This window comes from Toxorhynchites rutilus, chromosome 1 (assembly GCF_029784135.1).
Source record: "Toxorhynchites rutilus septentrionalis strain SRP chromosome 1, ASM2978413v1, whole genome shotgun sequence".
NCBI lineage: Eukaryota > Metazoa > Arthropoda > Insecta > Diptera > Culicidae > Toxorhynchites > Toxorhynchites rutilus.
In genome coordinates this window covers 68,617,958-68,636,333 of record NC_073744.1, presented here as the reverse complement: position 1 = coordinate 68,636,333, position 18,376 = coordinate 68,617,958, and the positions used below count along the sequence as shown (strand labels likewise).

The 18,376-nt window shown below is 37.9% G+C and overlaps 1 protein-coding gene across 3 annotated transcripts in view; it reads left to right on the top strand.

Annotated features, from left to right (window-relative positions):
- LOC129763408 (probable serine/threonine-protein kinase DDB_G0282963) overlaps positions 1-18,376 on the top strand; it is a 480,711-nt gene that overhangs the window by 252,023 nt on the left and 210,312 nt on the right. The window contains exon 1 of one of the 3 annotated variants that reach the window (XM_055762445.1): positions 17,899-17,944. The exons of the other annotated variants lie outside the window; for them this stretch is intronic. Within the exon in view, the coding sequence (XP_055618420.1) occupies positions 17,914-17,944 (31 nt within the window). The 5' untranslated portion in view covers positions 17,899-17,913. Of the gene's footprint in view, positions 1-17,898; positions 17,945-18,376 lie in introns of those variants that run through there. 3 annotated transcript variants of the gene reach the window in all.

Here is an 18,376-nt window from a genome sequence, read left to right as displayed (position 1 = left end):
ATTTGTTTGCCAGGATCTGATGAGTATGTGAATTTGGCAGTTGTTCTGAGCTTATTGATAGTTAGGGACTTTCCTGATTATTCAATTTTCACCCATTCTTAAATTGTTTCCAGATTGAAAGTACAGTAATTTACAATTAGTTCGACATTTAGCTAATTGGACGGACATGTAATGCGACTTATTTAGTTGGACATTTTTGTAAACATAGAGATCCAAATTATGACCCCACATTGAAAGTCGACACTGTACCACTGTCATCGCAAATGTTCAATTACAGGTTAAAATCGCCTCCAATGCGACACTGAGTGGCGCGTCGGCACGTCGCATTGAATGTAATTTATAGTACAACATGTCACAAAGCTGGATGGGAAGAAATTTTCCAACTGTGAAAGCTGTGGCGAGTGGCAACAAATCGCTTAACAGGAAGGTTTAGCCGAACAAGATGGGGATATCGAGTGATAACAAAACAATAAACTCTTTAGATTGAAGATAATTTTGTCATCCTGAAAAGGACCCTTTTTAGCCTGCATGTGAATCCAACGAGCGAACAAATCGTAATGAATGTATTTTTTTGCCATCGCTCCCTTTTAACGCTCATTCGTTCGTCTCGTTGGACTCGCCCCTCTGGCTGAGTCTGCCGATTTGTCTCTATGCTGTGAGTGTGTACCGCTAGAGTATAAAACACGCGGACCCCAAAAAAATATCTTATTTTCTTTCAAACCGTAAACCCGTGTGGTTGTACGGCATCGGCATCGTGGGCGTAACAAAGGAGGACGAGTTAAGGGAAAGGCAAAGTCTCACTCGAACCGTGCAGGTCTCCAGTTCCTTGTTGATCGCATTCACTGATTGCTCCGCAAGGGTAACTAGGCCGAACGGATTGGTGCCGGAGCACCAGTATACCTAACAGCGATTATAGAGTTTCGGCCGTCGGAGTGCTCGAGTTGGCTTGCAAAGCTGCTCACGACAATTAGAAAACCCGCATCAAGAACAGAGCAGGTTCGGTTCGGCGCTCATCAAGGCAACAATTAGTTTCAGTGAGTGGCAAAGTGTTTCTCCGGCACGTCGCATTAAATGTAATTTACTGAACAACATGTCACAAGCTGGATGGGAAGAAATTTTCCAACTGTGAAAGCTGTGGCGAGTGGCAAACGCAATAGCTAAACAGGAAGGTTTAACCGAACAAGATGGGAATATCGAGTGATAACAAAAACACAACACCAAAGATTCTTTTCAGAACCATCAACATATTCATAAAGAGTAAACAGTAAACTAATCCATTTTTAGGTAGATAGGTAGGTATTCACGTAGGAGAAGAAAATAAAACAATATATTTAAAATATATATTTAACAAAAGCTGTCCCCTTTGTATAGTCCTACGTCACTCCGGTTATGTCCCCGACATTACCCACCCGTCTTTTTACTAAAGATTTATTTATGAACTTTCGACGTATTCGTAAAAATTATCCGAAATGATAAACCAACAATTTAAAAAAAAAAAAAGATTGCGTTGTCCTACGTCCTAAGCGGTCGTGTCTCGGATACAACCCCTCAATTTTTTTTAAATTTGTTTCTTTATATCAATGCACGCATTGCATTGAGAGGCATCTTTCGTGCATCGCCATACAACAAGCATCAAACACGCGTCTAACAGATGCAGACAGTTGCAGCGATAATCTTCAAGTGAATATTCGCTAGCGTCCATAGCTCGATGAGAAACATAAAACACAAAACGAGCAGAATAAGCGTCCTTTGTTGTTTCGGGCACAGAAAGATTCTGCGAATTTTATTCAGAGGAGCTACAATACTTATACGCTAGCGACAGCTTCCTTACTTCGCAGATATTCTCTTTTCGCTATTCCCATTCGTTGTTTCTATTCTTCTTCTTTTCCTTTGTTTACGGAGAAATTAAATCCAACGATTAATTCGTCTCTGACTGTTTCTATTCCAGTGGCTGCATAAGTTGCTCGTTAGTGACAGCTCTGTTCGGGAAAGCACACAAATGGACAGAACAAATGTATGGGGAAATGAGAAAGATTCCAATTTTCATCAATTATATACAGACTATGGGATTGTAATGTATAGCATATCAAACAAATCTTAGAAAAATTTCGATTCGATTGGAATGAAAATCGTTAAAATCCGTTCGCCGCAAAAATAGTTATTACCATTAACTTCATAAAAACGTGACCTGTTTTGGCACCCTTAATGTAAGACGTAGTCCTACGTCAAAGTACTTCTAAAAAAATGAACAATTTCCTACATTTCCTCCTTTGACCGAAATGATATAGGTATATTTAGAAAATTGATGTTAAGAAAAACTATGGATGGGTTATACTTATGATATGACCGCAAGGTTAACGTAGGACTATCGTTGGCTTAGTAATCAATTATATTTCTTCAATTAGCAATAATCCCATCTCGGATGTTCCTCATTGGGAACGACATCGCCGCTGCACAGAGCTATCTTTTGTGTGTACTGTTTAAACTAGTGAATGAATGAAACGAATTCAATTGCAAACAAATCCCATTTTAAGTCAATTCATGCTACTACCATATAGTTATCGCAGCAAATAGTTATCAACATTTTGCCTAATCATCATAACGGTATCAAACGGTTCAGTGAGCTGGCGACATGAAGAGATATCTTCCAATCCAGTCTTGAATAATCGAATAAGCGTTGCATTTGTACCCGATTTTGTAGACCGTGTTAGCAAAACGAATTCAGGAGTGTAAAAATGCATGGGGGTATAAAAGTATTGCCGACTTGAATGTATCTGCAATGCCGATTTTCCTAACTTCTTAGTTATTGGGAAAACACATTCCGGTTCGCAAAAATACAAGCCCTGGAAAAACCGTTTCCTGTATGTACTTGTATCTTTTAAACGGGTTAGATGACATAACGTGGTAGAATTCGGTATCGCATTCTGTTCAAAAATGTACACAAAAATACCATTGAAGCCATTACTACCCTTTACTTCTGTGTATTCAATCATGCAGAAGAAGACAAAGAGTCATCATGTAACATTGTTGAACACAAGTCTAAATAGTTAAGACCTACATAAATATAAGCCTGAGCCAAATCAATCTATGACTACAAAAATATATTATAGATAAAAATAGCATTATCTCCTTCGTTACCACGTTGTCCGGAACATTGTCTGTAATAAATTTATAGCCCTGTAAGATCGCGACTACTCAAGCTATCATAAGCTGATTTACGTGGGTATACCCTTTCGATCTTCTAAATCAGCAGCTATTTAAATTCATTTATTTCATTTTTACATAACCAAACAATATATTCGATATTATGAATATATTGTTTGGTTATGTTTGGTTTGGTCCTAGACCACAATCACACAAATTTTTTAGTAATGAGACCTACACGATAAAAACATGAATTGAGCACAAATTGATTGGACAACATACAATAGAATATAAAATTTATGCCTATTATCGGTAAATGGAGAATAATTTATTTTACGCATCAACTCACATTATTAGCTAACGCCCGAACTTAGGCAAAAAGATTGCACGTTGCGTCGGGGAGGAACCGAGTGAATAGTGCAACCGACTGAAAAAAGGGGAAAAATTTGATTTTCCGGACCGCATATAATTATATTAGGTTGGGGAAAAAGTAATCCATTATTTCCTCGGCAGCTGGCTTTGGTGATCAATATCTCGCGTAATATCGATCATACAATTTCAAATTTGGGCTCGCTGTAAAGGTGATATTTCACACTAAAAAAACCCCTTCATTGTTTTCTGTTTGTTCCATTCAGTTGTGAGTTACGAAGTGTTAACAACGGAAGTCAAAAAAGAGAAAATTCGGTACAATTCACTTTTATAAAGGCGAAAATGCAAGTCAGGCCGCTGAATTTGTGAATGGTGTTAATGGTGCCGATACTGTAACAGTAAAATACGTGCAATTTAATATAAGTATCGAAAAGTTTCTTCGTTTCTTTCAAAAACTAATGCTTTATTCTGCAAAAATGGTTACAAATTGAATATTCAAAGTAATTCCCATCGCTAGTCACAATTTTTTCACATCTCTCTGACAAATCACGGATCCCTTTACGGAAATAATTGACCGGTTTGTCGGATAACCACGAATCGTTCCAATTTTTGACTTCATCAAAATTGGAGAAGTGATAGTCAACCAGTTGCATCGATCGAAAAAGGTAGTAATCGGACGGTGCAATGTCTGGAGAATACAGAGGGTAGGATAGGACCTCCCACTTCAGCGTTTACAAGTATGTTCAGACCGGTTTCGCGACATGCGAGTATTGTCGTGCTGCAAAATAACTTTATCGTGTTTTTGCTCGTTTTGTGGCCGTTTTTCCTTCAGTACACGGCTCAAACACATCAATTGTCGTCGGCAGAGGTACCCCGTAACGGTTTCATTCGGTTTTAGCAGCTCATAGCAGCACACCCAGCTGGTCCCACGAAATGGACAGCATAACCTTCTGGCCAGTCTTCCGTGTTTCACATTGAACACTGGGTACGAGACGAACAGTGTTCTCCCTACTCACGCAGTTTTATGTTTGCAGACAAACATTATTTTTTGTACCCGTTGTTTAAGAATGTGTCATGTTTGTTTCCCATGATGTTCAAACATGATGTTCAGTTTCTCTCGCATTTTCATCCCAAGCAACAGCAGTGTGTAGAGTAAAAGAAGCGAATTAGACAGCACACCACCACCACTCAACACACGGTGTGTTGGTGCGTTGATATGAAAAGGGAAGGGAAGCATTTATCATGACAATGGTGCAGTCGCTTCCCCAGACTTCAATTGGCAACATGCACGCAAAAAAATCTCATAGAAACTTCTTTCTATTCAGAGAATGTTTTCTTTGCACGAAACCAAGGATTATATAATCAGACTTGCAAAATGTGCATGAACTCATAGCCTCTTAGTTCATGTAATTTTTGTAATGCGAACTAAATTTCAAGTTCGTTTCTGTGAAAAAGTATTCTACGAAGAAATATTTTAGGATGAATAATTTCTTTCCGTGCGTGAAAAGAAACGAAACGAAAGCAATGAATACTGCGACATCGGGTGATATGTTTGTACATGATGTTCGTGAATTATGAACATCGTGTTTGTTTACAATGTTTATGTTTGTGTATCATTGTTCGCGTTTGGGATAGACATTCAACACTAGCGAAAATCATGTTTGAATTCAAACAAAGACATGTAATTTTCACATCGGGTGGACATGTGTAAGTGTTTGTCGGAAGACTGCTTCTGGCTGTGAATATTCCGCGCGGCCGTCGATGTTGATGCATGGCCAGGGTATCCAAAACCTCTCGTTGGTACGAAATTCGACATATTATAAGTGGCAAAAAATTATGTTGCTTACGCTTCAACTTTTTGACATACGAGTATACTGAAAAAGACGATTAACTGGAATGATCGCCATCTGTTGTAAATCGAAGAAACTTACCGGTAATATTTTTTGACGTAGAACTACGTCTTTCATTTCTATACTGGGGTGTAAGTTCAAACTTTCGCAAACGAAAGCGTTACGCCGGAGAACGAGATTTCGAGTGTTAATAGCTCCTAAACAACTGAATGAAATAGTAAGATAAACATTTCATTCGAAAGATAAAAAGTCTACGCGTTATATGATTGTTACTTTTTGATCCAAAAATTTGTTTCAATAGCCCTAAAATTGCTTTCATAACAGGCTATTGAAATCACACCAATCGGTATATAAACGAGTGCCGCTTGGAAATCAACTCAGTTATAATTGCGCAACGATTGAGGTACGATCGCTGGAATGGATGGATGTTTCCCTAACACAGACTTCAAAACCATGGAGCTAGGGGAAATTGGCATAGTAAATTAGATGCAACCAGCGGGTACTTTTGTATTCTGCAAATTGGTATTTTTCCCTAACACAGACTTCAAAATCATGAAGCCTGGGGAAATCGGCATTGCAAAATAGATGCGAGCTGCGGGTACTTTTGTACTGGCTTGCGTTTCTGGAAATCGGAATGCTTCCCTAACACAGGCTTCAAAACCATAGAGCCTATGGAAATCGGTATAGCAAATCAGATGCAAGCAGCGGGTTCTATTGTACTCGGATTGATTATGGATTTGATATGGTATGATACGGTGTAGTGGATATAATCGAAGTGGATATTATATTGCATATCGAAGACATCACATTTATAGAAGCAGCGTTATAAAATTATTTGCTTACGAATGCTGCAATCGATCGTCGTTATTGGGAAGTTGGAATTGTTGGGAAGGGGGTCTTATTTTCGCTGTGTAATTCCGAGGAGGAATCCATTCCTTCTCAAGCGTTAATAATCCTGATCCGGATCAACGATGATTCCAATTGTCGGGGTTTGGGGAGTGGGTATTTCCGAGGAGGAATCGATTCCCTCTTTGAACGTTAATAATTCTTTTCCGGCTAAATGAAGTGTGATAATCACTTTATTCGAAAGATGAAACGTCTAAGATTCGTATGCTTGTTACTTATTGATTGCTAAGTCGGCGTTAGTTCTACGTCCACCTTGCGGTTCTATCAAAGATATAACCCACTTCTAGTTTTTTTATTTTTGACGTAGAACTACGTCTTTCCGGAAGGGTGCCAAATCAAACAACAGGTCACGTTTTTATGAAATAAAGTTAACATTAATAACTATTTTTACTGTGAACGAATTCTGACGATTGCATACCAATCGAATCGGAAATTCTCTTAGATTTGTTTGATATGCTATACATTACAATTCGCTAATCTCTAAACGGTTTAAATTCATGAAAGCTGGAAAAATTTTCTTTTTCCCATATATTTATTCTGTCGGTTTGTGTGCTAACCCTACCGTATTTCGAATACTTATAACTCGAAAATTTCTCAATTGACCGGAAAGATGTTTGGATCAATAGATAGGAAATATTTGTACGCGTCTATAACAATTAGTAAAATGTTATTTTTCATGAGATGAACTGTATGTAAAATGTCAAGCGTTATTGAAACGCCCTAACTACCATGCTTTGTTTGGCCTGATTTACGGTTTCCCCAACACCGACTTCAAAATCGATGTACCAGTGGAAATCCGCTTTGCAAATATACATGCAAGTCGGGGGTATGTTTGTTCCCACCGAGCTGTGTTTCCCTAACACGGACTTCAAAATTAATGTGTCTGGGGGAATCCGAATTGCAAATACATACAAGTCGGAGGTATTTTTTGGAGTTGAGTACTTTTGTACTCGCTTGTCGTTGTACAGAGCGGAATGTTTCCCTAAAACGTACCTTTAAACTGAGAAGCCTGCGAAAATCGTCATTTCAGGTACTAGAGTTGAATGAATTTTCGCGGTTCTAGAACTACGTAAACATGAGATGTGCAATAATTTCAGAGGGAAATGTAAAATACAATGGTCGTTTGACAATTCTTCCGTTCACATATTTTGGTAGTCCTAGGCATCATATCAAACGTAAAAGGACGTTCATCAAATTTACTTGTAACGAAGAACATAATCTAGTACAAAAATTTCGATGCATTCTAAAATAATATTCGAAGTGGTAAACAAGTGGATTGTATAATATAATTGCTTAGTTCTATGTCGAAATTATGCAGTCGTGTCCTGGATAGGGGTTGTATACAATTTTTTTTAAATTTTCAATAATTTTTAAAAAAATTTAAATTTTTAACAAAAATTTTAGTGCAATACACTAAATTTTGATCTAGCGATTGACCAGAAACGTCCAGAATTTGACAGGAGAAGAAGTGTTGTGTTCCATCAGGACAACGCAAGACCACACAACTCCATGAGCTTGATTGGAGTGTTTTAATTCATCCACCATATAGTCCAGACCTGGCACCGAGCGATTACCCCCTTCTTCTCGCATTATAAGACTTCCTGGATGATAAGAAATTAGGATCAAGAGAAGATTGTAAAAATCTATTGCTAGAGTTTACTCCAATAAGGACCAAGACTCCTATGAGAGACGCATTATGAAGCTACCTTTAGATTGGCAACAAATTTTTCAACAAAACGGTGCATATTTGACCCAAATGGGACAATCCGAAGTATATTAAAAAAGATTTGAATGTCACCCAAAAATAATGGATTTCTTTGTCCCCAACATAATATATAATCGAGTCAGTATATTATCGAGTCCGACCTGTTACTGCTGGAACCCGGTTTTGTTATTGTGGTTTTAGTTGAAAACTTGACTAAGAAAATCAATTTTACTCTCGATGGTTTGCGCTTGAGACCTATGTTTTGCAAGGAAAGAGCTTACAAACATTTGATAAAAAAAGGTCTTTTTATATTGTTGCTCCAGAATTGGATTGCTCTTGTACCTCAATTTGTCAAATATTACTGTATTTGCCTGAAAATAATGTGTTCAAACATTTCTGTTCGGAATTTGAATCATGCGTCGAAACTTGAATCAAATTCCGAACACTACTTGAATATTTATTTTTGAGAAGATTTCGGCATAAAAGACTTTTTTTAATCATTTATATTAGATTCTTACCTTTTCTAGCACTAGCAAAAATTACATTTAAAAATGAAGTGTTCGGAATGTGAATCATGCGTAGGAACTTGATTCATGCTCCGAACACTTTTATTTCGATTAACAGTTTTGCATGATATTGAACAAATATTTTCTCTGTACTAATTTGGAGGTGGAAAAACTCAAATTAATAGATTGATAAAAAATTTATCTTCAATTTCTGTTCCAAATAGTAAACGATTTTGGAGTGCGAGCCACCAACTCCGTCTCACAATGAAGCACAGACGATCAACTGTGTTTCGTGCGCACAGCTGCCCGACTCAGAACACTTTGATCTCGGAACGATCAACGAACGCGAACCTTGGCCTGAGCAGCATTGCTGTCGCGCTGTTCAAGGCAGCCGAAAGATCAAGATCAGGGTTGACCACTGTGGGACGCGCACAGCCTCGTCGCGGCAACTATGATTACTATTATTATAGCTGTCGATGTTGCCCGATGCCGCTGTTAAAATAAATAATAAAGAAAAACGGACGGCACACATAAAATGGACTCCTTCGTTGCTAAAATATATGCATATGCAGAGTTGTCGGTAGGTGTTGCCGCAATGCGACGCGACCCAAAATATTGTCCAAATGTGGTAGGTGTCAGTGGTGCGTCGTCGGATTCGGCTTTCGCCCATCCGGATATCAGTTGTGGGTTGGTCAATGCTCCTGCCGAGAATAACCTTGCGTGGAATGTCAGTGGAATAAATTTGCGCCGGAAATTGATATGCGTATGGCGCATATGACTCTGCGACTGCATGCTATTAAGTAAGTGGAGCAGTTCTTGGCTGGGGTGGATCGAATGCCAAATGAGGCATTAGCAAGTAAAATTGATGCGTTTTGAATTTCATGATGAAAAATATATTAATATATAAATGTTTATCTGTTTACGCGATGGATCACAGATCATCGCAAACGAAAGGAGGATATTAATTCCCAATCCATTCACAAGACCTTGCTTGACAAGCGGATCAACCGGAGGACGCCGCACCCTATAAATTGTGCAGCGCGACTGAACAACTCAGACTCGTAGTGAGATATACAGTCGTCAATCATACCCGGTCTACCCACATGCGTGAACAAGAACAAACAAAAGTGCCGCTTACTCAAAACTCTCGCCTGCAAATTGCACTGGATTGTGCTTGAACATTCAAATGGAATACACCTCCACGAAGTCGTGACCTGGATATTATTTGTAGTGAGATGTAAGTTGACATCAGATGAAGATCCTCAGCTACAGTTACACCCTAAACCCTCTCCCCGACTAGTGCAGTACTCGAACTTTCCAGACACTGCGACGTCACCCCACATCGATCATCTTGTCAACTTCAAGAACACCGATGCATGCAATATCCGACCGAACATCAGCTTTATCGAGTCCAAAGTAACGTCACTATCATCGCAAATCAACGCATAGTACCCAGAGGCAAGTGAATATTTCACAAACGGATGGATATCCTTGACAACCTGTTTGGGTCTTCGGCTGCCGGTCTCTTTTCTCAGTATTTTTCCAGCTTAGCTCTGCCGTTGCCGCTTAATTATTGGTGCGTTTGGCGATTTGAAGGAAAAAAATGAGATAAAATACAACTAGCAGAGTAGAAAAAAAATCTTGACTTGCTTAAGCTCCACTTGACACTTGAGTGTCTCACAAAAGTGGTGCTACGAGAGGAAGTATTAATTCGAGACTGTAACAAGCGCAATTTCACCCGAGGCGCTTTTTTAGCACTGAATAATTTGCCGAGGCTATGGATATTGTTTCTGAATGCCGTTACTGTTTGCTATATCGGTTGGAGTGAACCAAAATAGACATGTAAACGATTCATCATTACCGAACAAAGATGTCAAATGTGAAGACACATCTTGATTTCTGGAGACATTCGACTCATTATACAGAAATATAATTTTGGGATGATTTTTAAAAGTCTTTTTTTAAATTATTTGAAGAATTTTGCACATCAAAGCAACATTTTTTCGAAGCAAAAACTTGAAACTTGAAAACTCTCAAAAGTCAAGCTTACAAGAAATGAGGATACAAGATGTGGAGTAAATAGTGAAAATTGTTTATATCCTGAAAAACTTCCTATCCGATGATCGTTATAGTTATGAGTTAAAAAATAAAAAGGCAAAAATGTTACGAGTTAAACATTTGTAGAAATGTTTCAAAGAAAACATAAAAAAAAATTTAAAAAAATTAAGCGCAATTTTTATCAACTTGTCTGATATTTTTCAATGAAAAGGGCCCGGCCGGGTAAGGGAGTAAAAAGTGCCCCCAAACCAAATCACCAGCTGTATGGCAAATATTGTATAGGATATTAAATAAGAAATTTCGGCGGTTTATTTGAACCCCTATGTGGTTTGACGTAGGATCTATAGTGAAAAATGTACTTTTACGTTTATTTCACGCCATCCTCAAAAGCTTCGAGACAAAAATTTGAAAAAAATACTGAATGTGCATCTTTCTACGGTGCATCAATAAAAAATATAAAAAAAAGTTATCAAAAATTGAAGTACTAAAAAAATATTGAAGTTTCGAATTTTTTTTTGGGATTTAGAGATTCGGTACTACTCTAATTCATATTTAAATGTGTTCCTGCGGCTTTTCTAGATATGTGTGATTTTTTTTAGATTTTTTCAGTGTTGCGCGGTACAAAAATTTTTCTTTTATATTTCCAAAAGGTCTGGTAAGGTAGTAAAATGTTTTTTTTTCTATTATAGTGACTTCTAACACATTTCGGCTGGTTCGTCACTTTTACTTCCATTTTTGAAAGAATGTCGGGGGTGATAATTGAACTCGTGATCTCTGCGTGAGAGGTATAGATGTTACCACCACGCCATATCGCCTCCCTTCTCCTAAAAATATGTTTTCTCCGTCTTCATTCAGTTTTAATAGCCTTCTGAATGAGCCTTCTCAAAACAGAGTAATTTGTGATAATTCAACACAAATAACATTTTTTTTCTTGTTATTAATTGAAAGTAGGCAACTGCATATAATTCATTAAAGTATAAAAAGCTATAAAATAACATAAAAACGTATCGATCGATTGTGGTTTCATTGCACAATGGTCCAGTAGATGCATTTAAGTGGAAATAAGCATTTAGAGCTTCACAGTTCTCTCTAAACAAAAACCGTCTTCGACAAAGTTGTTACATATGATAGAGCGCTTATTTTCATGTTATCAAAAATAGGGTGACCTTTGTCGATGAAATAAAAAATATAACTTTCTTATCTTTAACGAGTGGAATATGTTCTTTCAATTGCTCCTATTAAACTTTGTTTGTGTTTTCCCCAGAAAGAATGACAAACAAATGAATAGAGCGTGTTTTTTGGGGAGCAATATCAATAACTTTGAGTGTAGTTGAGATATAGAAAAGTTCTGCATCACAAAATATTTGTATTAGTATATTCTAAAAGTCTTTCGAAGACAGTTTGTATGTAGAATCTAAAAGTTAGAGCAAAAACGCAGTTTTTTCTTCATGGTGACCCTAACATAACCTAGAAAAAGCGCTATATCGGTTATTTCAAGAAATAGAAAAAAAAACTTTGTTTTACAAAGATGTCTCAAATAACTGGGACTACAACATTGTCGAACTATATTTACCTCTATCTATAAAGATAAGAAAGTTATTTTTTTTATTTCATCGACAGTTTTGGTCACCCTATTTTTGATAACATAAAAATAAGCGCTCTATCATATGTAACAACTTTGTCGAAGACAGATTTTGTCTAGAGAATAACAGTCGAGCTCTAAATGTTGTTTTCCACTTAAATGCATCTCCTGAACTATTGTGTATAGGTGTAAGAATCATAATATACCATAACTGCATGCTCCAGACAAACATATTTTTACATTTCTTGCAATTGTGGTGTGTTTTTCGAGTTTTTTTTTTCGAAGAGAAGAATGTATAACGACCTTCTAGACAATTACCAGATGAAAAAGGTTCTGAAATATAAACTTTGCATCTTTCTTATATTCTTTGTCTTTCTTCTTGGTAAACTAAGAATTAATGCTTTTTTATGGGGCATAAAATTTCACAAGTGTATATATGTGTGACCATTGTATTTAACGAATAACTATACGAAAGTCGAACATTTGTATTTTGCTTTCGCGCGTATGAATCTAACGATGAATTTATCGACAAATAATATATGAGAGCTTCGAATGAGAGAATGAGGGGTGTAAGTGATTTCATTGATTTCTCTACACCGACGCTCTCTTTTGGTCATAACTTAGCTGCAAATACATTCCCAGCTGTATTTGACAAGCGGAAGACAGGTCAGAGCCTCATCTATCGGATTCTAAAGCAAACTCAAATTGGAACGTTTTTGCAGTTGAGTTACTAACTGAAGAAAAGGTTGATGAAGAGAAATCGATCAAGTCACTTACACCCCTTCCATTCTAAGCCCCTCATATGAATACTGAACGGTGGCCGGTGACAAAAATAACTATCTAATAAATCAAATAAGAATAGCCCGGTAATGATCTTATGCATTATATTCAATAAACGCTAAATCCCACGTTTTGATTGGTCGAATTTGCTCCTCAAATGGCACCGACTAAAAGAAGCAACTAGAGTAACAGCAGAATACAACTTGAATACATCAATACTACGGCGAAAACAAACGTAGCTATACACCGTGCATTTCATTCCAGAAGCGAAAAATTGCATCATACGCCCCACTCGTTTGTGATTCTATCGCCAGGCCAATCGAATAAATTTCTCAGTTGCTTTCCGAACCAAATATTTCTTTTTCAACCGCGAAGCAGAGTTCTGAGAGACAGAGGCCACCGTTCCAGCGGGACCACCAGTAGCATGGCAGCAGCATCACCAATATTGTCAGTAGCGGGTAGCGGCAGTCAACGAGTGTTTGATCTCATTACAGCAACATTTCCGGCTTGTCTGGTTACTCTTCGTAAAACTGTATTATGATGTAATGAAGGGTCGTTGATGATTTTTTGCATTTGTTCCAAGATTTGCATTTCGTGAAGTGATTTTATTGGAAGCAGTGAATCGTTTATGTCTGAATACAAGTTACCGGTGGGATACCGGAAAGATTTCCGCAGTATAAATTTTAAGCATCAGTTTTGCAGAGCTTGCAGCTCACGCAGATTTGATTTGCTAGCAGAATCCTAGTTTGCCACGAGATACTGCAGTCGGGATTGAACTTATTCAAAATACATGTTTTTAGGCATAATTGTGACATAAACGGTGAAATTTTCCTTAACAAACCGTACACGGAGCCAACCTTCCTTTCAAGAGAATTGATATGTGCAGTATATCGCATAGTGCAATCTAAGGTTAGTCCTAGGAACTCGTATTGCGAGACTTCTTTCAAATCATGCCCATGAATCGGGATCGGAGTATTATCAGGGATACTTCTCCTAGGATTATGTATCATCATGTAATTTGTTTTCATTAGGTTTAGAGACAATACATTTTCGCTGACAATATATATTTCCAGGTCTTCCTTGATTTGATTACGAATAGTTCCAGTATCTGTACCGGGACAGCAGTGTCATCGGCAAAGAGTCGCAATTTACCATGAAGATTTTGGTTTTTCTTGTGTTCGATTTTTGACAAAAAAATCGAGATTATAGTAGATCTCAACGTTAAATATGATTTGAAAACATTTGACATGAAAAAAAAAGTTTTTTTTGAGAACACTGATTTCATGCACAACACCCGACAAAGCGGGGATCGACGAAATATTCTCTGCGAGAATTACGTGATGTCTTTGTCTTGTATGTGATAGATGAGATAGAGTTCGTCGCATGACGCAATGTTCTATTCTTTGAACTTATTTACTCATATACCGCTTGAACACTCGCTGGCCACTGTATCGGTAATAAACGGTAGTTAACAAAATAACCGCAGAGGTCTCTTCTTCAGTTCTTTGGTCAATTTCGTACTGCGTATCTTCTTCTACCCTTCCTGTAATAGGATGTCGCTTTACAGGATGGCTCTAGAATTCGTTTTCGAATTACAGTCAACTCTCCCTAACTCGATGTTAGGGTAAGTGTCCCAATATTAGGGCTTAAAAATATGACCCAATTAGGAATAAACCAATTATGGTACATGGGGTTTACTATAATTGGTACCATTGCGTATACAGGATATTACTATAATTGATTTGTTTTTGTGCATTAGTACATTTACCCTATATGTACTAATGCGCATGTACTATTATACATTCTTTTCTCAAATTTTAATATAAATTTAAAATACATAGGATGTTTGTTTAGTAGGCCAATTTTATTGTAAAATGGAATTGGAAATGGAAAAGGAACTAGGTTAACAAAGAAAATATTAATTATGTATGTAATTCAAACTAAATTGTAACGATCACGCAGGAACTGTTCAATCGCAAAGAAATGTTCAAATAGTTTCACGGGAACATTTTCAGTTGATTGCAATATTTCGGACATATTCTTTAGGTTCGATTTAACGTTCGAAGGTGTAATTTCAAAACAATCAGCTGAAACTTCCTGAACCTCCTCTAACTCCATAGGACTACTATTTTCAACGTTTTTTTCAGCTTCTTCAACACTTTCCAGTATATCGGTATCAGTCATTAGATCACAGCAAATCACGTTTTGATCCATTTCGCAATATTCATCAAATGACGATGAACAATCGAATGGTACTGCACTGTCGACAGCAGCAAGCTCACGACGCATTAATTCTGCCAGCGGAATATCATCATCATCATTTATGGAAAATCCGGCTTTCCTGAAGCAATTTTGAACAGTCTCAGATTTAACCTTGTTTATCCAAGAGCGTGAAAGTAATTCAATTGCATCCAATACCGATATTCAGAGTCCTAGAGTATATTTGAATACAGTATGAGTGCTGAATAACATGAATGTAAAAAGGAAAAAAATACCGTTGTATCCTCCATTTCTAGCAGTCTTCGTTTTACTAATTCATGGCGATAGTACTGTTTCAGGTTCTTGATTATGCACAAGTCCAGCGGCTGAACTACTGAAGTAGAGTTTGGTGGAAAAAACTGTAAATTTATCGATTTAAGCTTTGGTTGGAATGATTTTGGGTACGATGTACAATTATCAACGAACATGACCACCTTTGAGGAGAAAGAGATATAAGTATGATACATTCCCATTACACATAATTCCCGAATCAATACCTTTCTATTTTCTTTGGAAAATCTTTCGTCAAGTTGCATAATCCATTTCTCAAAAAGAATAGAGGTCATCCAGGCCTTGGTGTTACTCTCGTATATCACTGGTAATGATTTCTTCTTTTTGAAACACCGTGGGTTTTTACTCTTTCCAATGACCAGCAATGGTAGTTTATCGCTTCCGTCCATGTTGGTTGCACACATGACTGTCAGACGTTGTTTCGAATATTTTCCTCCGTGGCAAGTTTCTGATCGAAATGCAAATGTTTTGTCTGGCAAACATTTGTAGAAAAGTCCTGTTTCGTCTGCATTGTAGATATCACGTACATCATACTCGGCGATTATACTGGGTAGGGTTTGCGAAATCCAGTTGTCCGTTACACTGAGATCTACACTGGCACTCTCGCCACATAGCTTCCGAAATGTCATCTTTTGCCGTTTTAAAAATTTACTTAGCCATCCAGAACTTCCTTTAAAATTGGGAATTCCCAGTTTCTGGGCAAATTCGCAAGCCTTCTCCCGAAGAATAGAACCTGAGAGAGGTAAATTATTCTCTCTGGCTTGATTGACAAAATTTTCCATTGACCGTTCCAGCTTCTCGTTCCCAACCAACCTTATACGCCTTTTGTCCACATTCAATTTTCCCATCCGATTGGAGCGCAGTTTGTGTTCTTGAATTGTTAAACTTATACAGATGTATATAAGCGAACCATTGGTATTGATAACATATGACAGGTGGAATCGATGGAAAAATGATTCCAAAAGGAAGGAAGTTAAATGGGTAGCTGGTAGCAAGTATGGGCAAAATCGCATCGAAATTCGTTCAACAACACTAATTCACAGATAAAACTCACCCTTCTATTCTCCGTTTATGCCTCACTTTATTTGAGACAGCAAACATTCACCTATCCTTTTCGCAAAGTTCATTCTCGATTTGAAAGGAAAAATACTGTCTCGATTCCGCTCATCTATTCTCAAATGCATTCCCTCATTTGCCTCTCGGAATGACGTTAGATGGTGAGTGAATCAAATTGGAAACTTTCGCTTGAGCCAGCGAGTGTCTTTGATAGCAATCAAATAGCAATCATTGAAGCCTCGATCGCGGCAGTAAAATATAGGTAGATAGTTGAAATCGAGTTGTTTCCTGTGCACTATTGCAATGACATTTTTTTTGTATATATTAACGTAAGTTATTGGTGAGCGGGAAGGTAGATTCATGTGCACTTGAATGTTGACAAGGAAAATAGTACAAGGGAAAATTAAATCATACATAAACGCAAATTGAGTCTTATTGACACACTCGTTATTTTGTTTCGTGCGATCCTTCTAAAGGAGTATTCATTCATTGAATGTTGTTTTCCACTCTTTGTTTTGTTATGTTCACTCTCAGTCCCGAATGAAGATGGTCGGAGAGTGAAAAATGATTCATCGTGCAAACTCACGATAGCTTGCTGCATTCTTTTCGCCATGATTATTCCAACAATTAGGTGTGGAGAAATGAGCGAATGAACTTTTCCATACTTGGTTGGTAGTGGAACCACCCGAAAAGCCTTCCTGTTCACGAGTTATCCAACGACTGAAATTATGGTCAAAGTACCATGAAAGTAAATATAATCCATGTCACAAGGAAATACCTTGAAAAGCCTTCTCCGTTGAATTGTGCATTCCATTATAAACGTACTCCATTCCTTTCTGCTAGGATGAAAAAAACGTAAAAATGGTGTTTTTTCTTCCAATTGCTCCATTTAGAAATGATATATTCTTTCGTAACTCAAGTTTATGACATTCTTCCATTCCCTTTTACCATAACTGCTACACGGAAACATTCTTGTCACACTCACTATGCTCGTTCGCAAAATAACCACCAATTGATGATGCCTGCGTATCATAGACTAAATTTGTTCACCGCTCAAGGTTCACTAATATTTGCTGTTGCCTTCGCACCATTTCACAGCTCTGGCGTTGCAAAACGGATGTTTTTGTCACTTCCATTCGGCGCGCTAATTAGCAGTTACTCAATTTGGCTGGAAAAAGTGCTCGGCCTCGGACACTTTTTGTCTTCTTTCTTCTCAAAGGCTACCTAATTGCCACCACATAACCCAATGTACGAACTTTTTAGGAGGTCATTTTTGTCAACCATTTGGTCCGGAATCGATGTCTATCATTTCACAGTACTAGAATTGTCTCTCAATCGTACCAAACTAATTTTTTTTTGTTCTCTTCTATTTGCAGGTAACAATTGGTACCATTTACGGCGCTACGAATGTCCGAATTACGCATTCCTTGCACTCACCGTAAGTTGCCATAACTTTTGTGTGTTCCTTTGTGGTCGCATTGGATGGGATGCAGTGGGGGAATTCCTTATCAAGACGCTGTCGCTGAGAGGTCCCTTATTTGCACGCTCTCACTTTGCCTGCGCGCAACAACTCATCTCCGAGTGTCCTCGGCGACTGCGGCGTCGTCATTACGGAATGTGGGTCAACCAATCGGTATTCTTTCACCGTACCTACGCGCAGTATTGACAGTCAGCGAGCAGTGTTTCAGCGCTTCGAGTCACTCGAGAGGGGAGTATATATCAAGGTGGATTGTAACCCAACTTCCTTCAGCGGACGGCCAGAGGTTGGGAAAGAGTACCTCTTTGCAGATATGTGAAAGTAATTAAGACGATGTCACGTCAACAGGTACCAATGTCACGCTATAACTGTTGATGGTGTGCAATTTGTGTC